The sequence below is a fragment of the Bombus flavifrons genome, chromosome 4, assembly GCF_040668555.2.
Source record: "Bombus flavifrons isolate JBK064 chromosome 4, iyBomFlav1_principal, whole genome shotgun sequence".
Taxonomy (NCBI): Eukaryota; Metazoa; Arthropoda; class Insecta; order Hymenoptera; family Apidae; genus Bombus; species Bombus flavifrons.
Window position 1 is genome coordinate 6857293 of NC_138445.1, and position 11810 is coordinate 6869102.

An 11810-nucleotide genomic window follows, 5' to 3' on the forward strand; every position below is an offset into this window, starting at 1 on the left:
GTGATCGGTTGTGATTTCATCCCTCCGAAAATGATGCGTTTGACATCCATTTTGTACTTATATTTCCGCTATCAATCTATGATATTAAGTTACAGAGAATTATTAATAAACACGTATTATCCTTATTTATCTCTTCAGACACGATCGGTATTTGCTTCTTACATACTTCAATCTACTATACCCCAATGGTTTGTAGCAAAGTTTGTAGAAACAAATATCTTGTTTGCTAGTTATTGTAAGAACAGTACAGCTCATTAATTTCGATGACCTTAATACATATTGCCAAAATTAACGTTTTAGACAATTTTTTCATATACCGGCACGGTGGTATTCGACTTTTGTTTCCAAGAAAGATATTTGCACAATAATTCAATGAAATTCACGTTATGATTACTCTTCATCTTGCAGTACACAATCTCATTTTTATACAGCTCAACCTAAACTTAGCTCACTGATGAGGAAGCTAATTATTTTTAACATTTTACAAATACAGAAGAGAAATTTATGTGGTATCAGTAAACTTATAGCATAGATGTGGATATTATGTGGTAAGATGTAAAAGATCAGAAATAATGTAATAGCCAAGTATTAGCGAAAATACTGAAATTTAGAGAACGATTTCATATATGGGTGATTATGTTTACCATACCTAAGAGCGTGCTTCGATGCGACGTGAACAGTGGCGGCGAACGCTTCTTGGTGGGTGCTTAAATACTATATTCTGTGTCACTATTGCATCAGGTCAGAATTACATACATATGTGCGTCTCTTATCTAAGGTAAACAAAGATGCGATTAATTTATGTAGATCATGGATACATTTCAGATCTCGACTGTTGCGAGAAGATTTAGATGGTTTGTCCAAATTGTAGATATTGGATCAGCAAAAAGGTCGTGCCTGATTCTAAAAGATAAATTATTTTTTTACAAGTGTCATATATCGTTAAGATAAAGATGGTGATATTCAATTGTTATTTCAACAACGGACATTTGTGTTTTGGTACATTCGTGTTTTGCCAGCTTTTACAACGCAATAAAAGATTTTGATAATAAGCGAGCAACAGGTTTATCTGCGCGTTATTTCATGTTGCTGGAATTCTGGGAAGCTGTAACGGTGCAAAATGTTGTAAAAATATTCACGATGTTTACCACGACTGTACGGCAGCTTTTCGCGCCATAAAAAAATAGTTTGCAAAATTTAGACGTGGTGATTTCAAACTGCAGGACCAGTCACACTCTGACCGACTTTCTCTGGTAAACGATGACATTGTGCCCAATTTATTGCAATGTAATCTCCGAATTTCGACTGCAGGAGGCTTCTAAAAAAGCAACGCTTGTGCAGGTAAGTACAAATTAATTATCAAATTAATAGGGGCATGAATAATTGATATTATTTAAAAAAATGGAAGAATTCTTATTGCTCCATCGAAATACTGCCAGCCAGTTTCACGACGACCAGATTGTAAAGCCTACTCCAAACTCAAACCCAGCTCTTTGATGTTATTGACTTTCAATTCAATTGTAGCAGACTTGTCTCATAGTCCCGCATATACAGTTCTGAATGGATCTTTATCAAAGTTCGTCCAACCCCCGATTGTATACATAAACAGAAGATAAGTGTTAGGTTTCCAGGTCAGGTAATTCTGTCCAGCTGTCAACAACAAATACTAACGCGTATGATTTTACGGGGGTATAATTATAGGCAGAATTCAATGTAGTGGTGTCTGTAGATTTTTGCTAAAGTTGTTCAGGATCATAAAATAACAAGATATTAAAAAATCATCGAAATCCGTGTAAACGCAATGGTTCTACAGTTTCACCACCGATACTTGTCAATGAAATATTTCTCAAGACAATACTCTGCGAGACAATATATCGCAAGACGATAGTTCGCAGTAAAATCTCACACAAGACTCATCACACTCATTTTTGTATGTTGGCGCAAATGTAGGCGTTACTTTCTTCGCTCAAATCGAGTGACGTTTCCCCAAAACCAACGCCTTCCTAATAGATGCTCTGAGACGAGATGGATAACCTCGAAGTGGCAGCAAGGGGACGCAGCCCAGATCCTCATCGACTTCCTGAGGGCTCGGATCGGTTTACGATGCGTCGATTGGGATTAGAACAACTCATATCGGTAAGTGAGAACTAATTTAACAATCTACTAAGTCGCGTCAAAACATTTTCTCTGGAATCATTTTAAAATACCGAAGTTTATTACCGAAGTCATTCCCATCAAATTTTACTTAAAATAATTTCGCTTATGTAATAAGTGCACGTAATAGTACAAGTAGGTGCATAAAATTATTTTAACCATTTCTCTTTGACCATATCGGAACCCTTCTCTGCGATCATAATAGTCGGCGCATTGGTATTGCCACTGATCAAATTTGGCATAATCGAACTGTCTATAACTCGAAGTCCAGTAATTCCATAAACTCGAAGCCAAGGATCAACCACTGCTTTTGGGTCCGACTTTGGCCCCATCTTACAAGTACCCACGGGGTGTGATATAGTTAAGGGGAAAGATCTGATCATGCACTCCCAGTACGAGTCGCTATACAATGGGATATGTTTGCAGTCAGGAAATGGATTCGGATTCAGTTTGCTCCCGTAACGTCTAAGCGAAGCAGTTTTACTCATCTCAAGTACAAATTTAACTCCTTCGATCAATGTGGCCATGTCTTCTGGCTCCTTGAAATAATTTGGATAAATCAATGGGTGATCGAAAGGATTGTTGCTCCGAAGCTTGATAATCCCTCTGCTTTTAGGTCTTAAAAGGGTAGGGTACATACTCCACCCGTCCTTATTGTGAACATCTCTATATACGGCATCATAGAATTCTCTCGTCAATCCAAGAATCTTTCTAGTGCTTTCGGAGTAGTCCCCCGTTGACCAAATATGTAGTTGTATGTCTGGAAAATCGTCGGAGGCATTCGCATATTTGGTATTAATAAAACCTAGTGCTTCATTAAATCCTAAGGTTGTCAAAGGACCGTCTCCGGATATAGCGTACTCTAGGGCATAGCTGATATTAATCAGTCTGCTCTGTACGATTGAAACTTCTTCATTCACTAAAAATATAATGCCCCCCGCACTTACATGGTCTTGAAGATTGTGGCCCACTTTTAAATCCTGAATTACTGGTATACCGTGTTCCGATAAGTGTTCTTTAGGTCCTATTCCCGACAACATCAACAACTGGGGGCTATTGATAGTTCCTCCGGAAACGATCACTTCTTTGTTGGCATGTACGCGCAACGTTTCCCCGTCTCTAACGAACTCTACGCCGTGAGCCCTTTTCGTTGACGGATCTATTAAAATTTTCGTAACGTACGCTTCCATGGCGACGTGTAAATTTTTCCGCATCCTGGCTGGCCGCAAGAAGGCTTTCGCCGTGGAGCAGCGGCTACCATCTCTGATGGTGCCTTGAGGAATCATAAAGCCAGTGTGCCGTTCTCCGTTAACATCTCTATTCTCGTAACCCATTTCTTGGCCGGCTTGAATGAACGCAGCGGCCAGAGGAGTGTGCCATCGTGGTTCTTCAACGGTTAAGTAACCTCCGGTCGAGTGATACGGTGTTTTGGCGTAGTTGTGATTTCGATTGTCTTCGGATTTTAGGAAATAAGGCAGCACATCCTGATACGACCATCCTGGATTGCCTTGTTGTTCCCAGATGTCGTAGTCTTTTTTGGCACCACGGATGTAGAGCATGTAATTTATGCCACTGCTGCCCCCGAGTACTTTGCCACGTGGCCAGCGGCACTGACCACCTTCCATCGCTGTTGACATAATTAACAGTAAAGAACTTTGAAAACATTGCGAGTAATTCGTAATCAAATATTGATTTTAGAAGGTCACTGATTCACGTTAACTTCTCTTTGGAATGGACGATAGATTCATTTTTCGATTTATGTTAACACTAGAACTGTGCAAATATATCTGACTGTTCTATATATAAATCGGTATATATAAATAAAGTATATACTAAAAGTTCTATATACAAATCAAGTGTCATTACTTAAAATAAATAGATCTATATAATTATATATTGATTTAAACTTTGTTCAGCATTAATTGCGCTTAAAATATCTGTTTATTGTATTAGAAAGATAATTCTGGTCCGATATTTTCACGTCTTTTTAGTGCTAGTATTCATTACAATTGCAAGATTATGATGCACACAGATTTTAGAATGCTTTACTTATTTACTCGCTTCATTTATTCGCATTGCCATAGGTAGCACTTTATATTCTCTTCTAAGCATGATAATATTTTATCTATCTTTTCTCAAATTCTTTTTTTTTTTCAATGGGGAAAATAGAGCGTTGGACGTGAATGATTAGAGTGTCTGGTATTATTATTGTAATTAAGTACCTATCATTATTATAATTAGGTATTATTCAATATTATTTACCGAGACAGTAATTTTCATTCGGTTCCGTCGTGTAATTCCAATCGATTTCAGATTGTTGCCAATTGCTGGCAAGAGTAGGAACATCATACATAGCACTTCCATCGGCACCTGCTTCCAGCAGGAGTACGTTCCAATCTTCTATCTCGGACAAGCGATTCGCCATAACGCTTCCTGTAATGGTGTAAATTCGCAGAGTATTTTAATAAAACATGCCTAAGAAAATTTTTTCTTAAACGTTACAAATATTTTCAAATCAGGAATTTGTAGTTTTACATCAACACATCGAGATTGGGAGTAAAATTGTCGAAATTAGAAATAATACTTCGCGGTAAATTCACAATATGTTTGCACAATGATCCCATAGTACATGTATATGAATAGAATAAGATATTAAAATTTCTTCATTAATGTATATAAATAGCGTATATGATCACTAACGCCAACGATAAATAGATAGAGTCGGAAAATGATATTTGGAAAAAATCGATATATGGGAAGTACGTAACATTTTTGGTGTTACGCGATCATACAAGTAACAAATCCTTCTTCCTTGCACGCACATACGCAGCTGCAGCTGTTTTAGTTACACTTTTATCAGATTTTTAACGGAACTTTGTATCGGCATCGTGATAAGACATACCTGCTGAACCACCGCCTACGATTATGAAATCGTAAGTCGGCAGCAATGATTTGGTAGGAATATTGGATGAAGAGTATGGAACAATCGAATAGATGACATACAGCAACATGCCTAAGAGTATCGATAGCACCGAATGCGATTTCATCCCTTCGAGAATGATGCGTTTGACATCCATTTTATTCTCCTCCGATATCCTTTATCAATCTGTAACATTAAGGTTTGCTACCTTACCAAACATCTCATTCGCGATATAAGACAAAGTGGCAGAGAATTATTACTGAATGCATATTACCATCATTTGTTCTTTCGGGCCGTAAGGGGCTTTGGTTCTTTCATTCATAAAGCTACTTTTCTCGAATAGGATCTAGCGAAACTAATATTTATTTTTTTAATGAGTGTATCACAACGATTTTAATTGCCAGTGAAACATGTTGTCAAGGTTAACATTCTGAACAACGTTTTCCTATACCTGCAACCGCTGCGATGTTGCACAGCCCTATATTTCACGATATTCGCAAAATATTTCATTTAAATCTATGTGACGATACCCCATCGTCTTGAAGTAGGCTTAAATGGAGCAACTGAAACTTAACTGATTGATGAAATAGCAACTATTTTCGATATCGTGTAAGTAAAATAGAAAAAGCGACGGTTTGTAGATTGTGCTAGACTAATAAAAGGTATCATAAAATAATCTTTGATGAATAGATCGCTATATCGACTGTTGCATTTTACTTGATTTTCAATGCGTCAAAATTGCTATAAATATAGTTCTCGTCACAAGAAAATCGTTTTCTAACCAAAAAATTACAAAATTGTTAAACAACACATATGGTATTAAACATAAATTGCTTTGTTCCTTGCAAGCCAAGGTTGAGCGGTGGTTATAAATATGGGAGAAAGTTGTTCAAAATGGTGAGTTTGACGAAGTATTTCGATGTCATCGATTTCTTTGGAGTTTATCTATCTCTGAATAATCACATCTTTCTTGTGCATGCAGATGATAAGAGAATAAGTAGCTAATTGAAATTATGGTGAAACTGGCATACATGGCTGAGAAAAAAATAAGACAGCAATAAATTTACAGTATAGATGTAGATACTATTTCTTAAAAGATAGATTAGAGGTAATGAGATGGCAAAATATTAGCAAATATACAGAAATTTATGCAATACATACGTGGATTAAACACCAAACGTAAGCAAGTGATCCGGTGTCCCGTAATTCAAAACGACGAATGCTTCTGGTTAGCGATCGCTTATGTACTGAACTCTTAGCAATTATTGACACGAAAAATGACATGGTTACGTAATCAACACATCAGAAATTTTTCTCAAGGTTTGAACAACTTAGCATAATTTTGCAAAAATATCTTTTTGGGCATACGATTATTTCACTTAGCAAAAACACTTCTAATCATACATGAATACAGGAATAAAAATAGTAAACGTGAGAATTCGATTAGTGATCAAACTATTTTACTATTTCACCTCAATAGGGAGTTTCGACGTAATTCAACCTAAATCAATTAGCATAAACCATTGACGAGAGAGATAGCGAATTTTGATAACGCAAAGATAAAAATGAATATGAATTAGATAAGGACTGAGCTAATGTAATATGAGATCCGTACTAATCACCTGAAATAATTTTCAATGAATCTGTTTTTAAGTTGAACACAAAAGTATATTTCGTATATAGAGGGTGGTTGGTAACTGGTGGTACTAGCGGAAAGGGGATGATTTTTTTTTTAATTTTTCCATCGAGACAACGATCTACACTGAGATCCGTTATGACAAGATGTGATAAAGTGCACGCGTACCGAGCGAAAATTCAAAGTCGATTTTCTCGAAAACAAAGCCTCAAACGAAAAATTTTTATTCTATATTTTCGATTTCCTTCTTCGCGTAGAATCACCCCCTTTCCGCTTGTACCACCAGTTACCAACCACCCTGTATAAATAATAATAAATCGAAGTAATTAAATTCAGGATAGCTTATAAAATCGCAGTGGTTCACATTGGAATCTGCTATAAACAAGAGATGAGAGCTTGGTTTCGGTGACTCACTATACCCGTTCGCTGCCAGGGATACGGTAAGCAATACTATCGCGTACGCTGCTACGGAAGCACAATTATAGTTAAAATAAACTGTGATGTTATCGATAGTTATTTGCGAATGTTTCAGAATTTATGAAGTCGTAAAATAGTAAGAAGCAAGGTTAGCCAATTACTTATATATTCATTATACGTATACTCGTGAGCTCATTCCGTAAAACAGGTGACTACACCAGCTGCATTAGTAAGGAAGGTCGTATTATGTATAAGTATAGAAACTACAGAATGAGCAGAAAATTCACAGTCCTTTGTCAAATTTTATAGAATAAGTAGTTTATATTTCTTTCTCTGTCCATCTAAGACAAGGGAATACACGGACGCTACCACAGCGTCTGTACACCACGAAGACAAGATTTTCTTCTTACGTTCATGTAGACGCTCACGGCGCCTAGTGCCTGGATAGTAATTTCTTTCCTGGTTACAGTAAAGGATGTTGTACGTAAGACAGGGGCCCAATGTTGAATTCTGCAATCTCCTAATGTTACCCGTGGATTCAAAAGCAGAGGACATCTACAGATATAAAAGACGACAACTAACATGTGACTGGACGTCCAGAGGTTAGAACTGTATCGAAACAAAATAGGTAAAGGTTGGTTTTGAATGTTATTCGGAAGGGAGAAAGGGAGACCTTATTAAGAAAATACTCCAGTCAGACCGGGTTCAAGCTCCAAAGAACGTTTAGCAGTAAAATTAGCCTCAAATTGTCAGATTGGTCACCTAAGTGGTCGTTGATTGCTCCTCGACAGAAATACCATCACAGCTAAATGAAGGGTATTCATTCAGAGTTGCTACATTTCTAAACATCCACATTGGTAACGTCGAGAGCGAGGCGGATGAAATATATAATCGAACGACCAAACGAAGCTACCATAAGTGAAGTTCAATCGCAATTGCATGAAGCAGCAACTAATTTCTTCTTGTTCCAAAAAATTAGAATCTCAAGCTAAAAATTATTAGAACAATCGACGCAGTATGAATGAACTAACCGATTGGCTGTTTTATTTGTTATTTATTGTAAACGTGGCGATACTTAGCGAGCTGCATTAATAATCTATTCGAACGAGGCTTCTTCATATGATTACGATCGAGCATCATTTAACACAAGGTCGCTTGATCATTCAATTTTACACAATATGACCATATTCTGACTTATGGTTCGCCGTACGAGATGCATAATAAAAATCTTTTTCAGTTAAAAACAATAACTTTCTATTATGTAATAATAATACAGAACTATCATCTATCTTAAATCAATTTACAACTGTTCACCTGCATCCCGTACCTTCAACCACTTCTGTTTTACCATATCGGAACCCTTCTCTGCGATCATAATAGTCGGCGCATTGGTATTGCCACTGATTAAATTTGGCATAATCGAACTATCTATGACTCGAAGTCCAGTAACTCCGTAAACTCGAAGCCAAGGATCTACCACGGCGTTCGCGTCCGACTTGGGCCCCATTTTGCAAGTACCCACGGGATGAAATATAGTCGCGGGATAGAATCTGATCATGCATTCCCAGTAAGGATCGCTATACATAGGAACATGTTTGCAGCCTGGGAATGGTTTCGGATTCATTTCGCTCCCGTAACGTTTGAAAGAAGCAGTTTTACTCATCTCGAGCACAAACTTAACTCCTTCGACCAATGTTGCCATGTCTTCTGGCTCTTTGAAATAATTCGGATAAATCAATGGATAATCGAAAGGATTGTTGCTTCGAAGCTTGATAACACCTCTGCTTTTCGGTCTTAAAAGCGTAGGATACGCGCTCCACACGTCCTTATCCTGAAGCTCTCCATACACGGCGTCGTAGAATTCTCTGGTCAATCCACGTATCTCTCTAATGATGTCGTTGTTCTGTCCCGATGAATAATAATGCAATTGTATGTCTGGGAAATCGTCGGAGGCATTCGCATATTTGGTATTGATAAAAGCTATTCCTTCGATATTTCCTAAGTTGGTCCAAGGACCCTCTCCGAATATGACGTATTCTAGTACGTTGCTAATATTATACAACCTACTCTGTACGAGTGCAATTTCTTCATTCACCAAGAACGTAAGGCCCCCCGCACTTATATGGTCTTGAAGATTATGGCCCACTCTTAAATCCTGAATCACTGGTATATTGTGTTCCGTTAAGTGTTCTTTAGGTCCTATTCCCGACAACATCAACAACTGGGGGCTATTGATAGTTCCACCGGAAACGATCACCTCCTTGTTGGCACGAACGCGTACTGTCTGTCCATCTCTAACGAATTCTACGCCATAAGCCTTCTTCGACGACGGTTCTATTAAAATTTTGGTAACATGCGCATTCATAGTGACTTGTAAATTCTTGCGTGACCTGGCTGGCCGCAGGAAGGCCTTTGCCGTGGAGCACCGGCTTCCATGTCTGACGGTAGCCTGAGGGTTCATGAACCCAGTGTGTCGTTCTCCGTTAATGTCTCTATTTTCGTAACCCATTTCTTGGCCTGCTTGAATGAACGCAGCGGCCAGGGGAGTATGAAATGGAGGTTCTTCGACGGTAAGGTACCCACCGGTCGAGTGATACTGTGTGTTTGTGTGGAAGCGATTTCGATTGTCTTCGGATTTTAGAAAATAAGGCAGGACATCCTCGTAGGACCATCCTGGATTGCCTTGTTGTTCCCAGATGTCGTAGTCTTTTTTGGCACCACGAACGTATAGCATAGTGTTTACCATGCTGGTGCCTCCGAGTACTTTACCACGTGGCCAGAGGCAACGACCGTCTTCCATCGCTGTGGGTATAATTTACCGTAAAGTACACCGAACGCATTACGAATAATTTGTAGCGGTATATTGATCTAGGTTGGTTATTGATTCTCATTTATATCTGTTTAGATTCGACAATACATTTTTCGATTTATTTTAAGAAGGAACCGCCTAAATGTTCCTAAATATTCTATATGTATGAAACAGTGTAATCCACGCGATATTACTAAAATAAATAAATCTACACAATTATATTCCATCAAAATGGAAATTCTGTTATTTTGGCCAAAATATTTGTATGTTTCTAGTAACTGTAAAAAGGAGAATCTCTTATTCATCCTTTTAATCATTTTGTCATCTTTAGGTAGTTTTAGTGTAGAATTTATTAGAATTGAAAGGCAGTGATGTACCAATGTTCTGGAATGCTTTACTTATTTATTCGCGTTCCCATAGATTGCATTTTATAATTCCTTCCAAGCGTGACATGATTTTATCTTTTCTTTCTTTAATTTACTTTCTACATCGTTAAAAATAAAACGTTTGAAGGGTGATTGCAGTGTTTCTTTTGTAATTATTTAATTAATTAATTATTTTGTAATTATTTAACTTATAATTATTATAGTTAGATATTATTCGGTATTATTTACCTCGACAGAAATTTTCACTAGGTTCCACCCTGTATTTCCAATCGATTTCGGAGAGCTGCACACTGTCGGCTAAAGAAGGAATATCATATATAGCACTTCCGTCGCCACCTGCTTCGAGGAGGAGTATGTCCCAATCTTCTATTTCGGACAAGCGATTCGCTATAACGGCTCCTGTAATCGTGTAAATTGACAGAGCATTATAAATGGACCATACTCAAAATAATTGAATCTAATTAAAGATTACAAATATTTGTAAATTAAAAAACTATGTAGTTTCGTTTCAAAACACCGACAAAGAGACAATTTGTCCAAATTATGAAATGAAATTGGCGATAAATTCAAAATAGTTTACAAAACAAACCTAAAATACGTTTATATGAAGAAAACAAAAAGTTAAAATCTAATCGTTAATACATACAAACGATGCATAGCGTCATTAATATACTATATATACATGATACTATACGTTATATGAAATTTGCGTTGGTAAAATATCAAAATATGTAAGTTGTTAAATTCTCGTGTCAGTTGATCGTACAAGAAATAATATGCTCTTTCTCATACGTAAACTAACGAGTACGTTTATCTTTATCGCATTTTTATCACATTTAAGACCGAAATTCGTGTGGACAATATGAAAAGACATACCTGCAGAACCACCGCCCACGACTATGAAATCGTAAGATGGCAATAGTAATTTGGAAGGAACATTCGTTGAAGAGTAAGGAATATTCGAATATATGACATATAGCGACAGACTTAAAAGCATCGAAAGCACCGATATGATCGGGTCTGATCTTACTCCTCCGAAAATAATCCGTTCAACATCCATTTTGTATTTCTCCGAAATCCTTTTTCAATCTGTAATATTAAGTTTTCATACCTTACGAACCATCTTTTTGCAACATAACACGAGGTGGCAGAAAATTATTTCTGAATGCATATTACCATCATTTGTCCTTTTGGATGCTAAGGGGATTTGGTTCTTACCTTGTTAAATCTACTTTGGTCTAGTGGGTTGTCGTAGAGAGATTTTTTTGTTTGGTAATTATTTTTTTATTATCATAAAATCTCGCCAATTTTGATGATATTGAGGCATTCTGTTGCCACGCTAACGTGAAGTAATATTCGATGAATTGACTGAGATATGCAATGTTGCGCTATATTCTCGTCTTCGATTGGTCAAAAATATAAGCAATATATCTACCGCTACTGAAAATTTGTTTACTGTACAAAAATTCGTAAAATATATTATTAAAT

At 37.0% G+C, this 11810-nt stretch overlaps 2 protein-coding genes across 2 annotated transcripts; both read right to left on the minus strand.

Moving 5' to 3' along the window:
- Window positions 1-2303: 2303 nt before the first annotated feature.
- On the minus strand, window positions 2304-5091 carry LOC138178767 (glucose dehydrogenase [FAD, quinone]-like). The gene is made up of 3 exons (XM_069110986.1): window positions 5057-5091; window positions 4417-4587; window positions 2304-3781 (listed from the first exon to the last, which is right to left on the minus strand). Exons 2-3 carry the CDS (start codon window positions 4577-4579, stop codon window positions 2304-2306), a joined length of 1641 nt encoding a protein of 546 aa, XP_068967087.1. The 5' UTR covers window positions 4580-4587; window positions 5057-5091.
- Window positions 5092-8322: 3231 nt separating this feature from the next.
- Window positions 8323-11407, minus strand: LOC138178864 (glucose dehydrogenase [FAD, quinone]-like). Its single transcript, XM_069111159.1, has 3 exons — window positions 11199-11407; window positions 10551-10721; window positions 8323-9929 (listed from the first exon to the last, which is right to left on the minus strand). Exons 1-3 carry the CDS (start codon window positions 11380-11382, stop codon window positions 8428-8430), a joined length of 1857 nt encoding a protein of 618 aa, XP_068967260.1. The 5' UTR covers window positions 11383-11407; the 3' UTR covers window positions 8323-8427.
- Window positions 11408-11810: the final 403 nt, after the last annotated feature.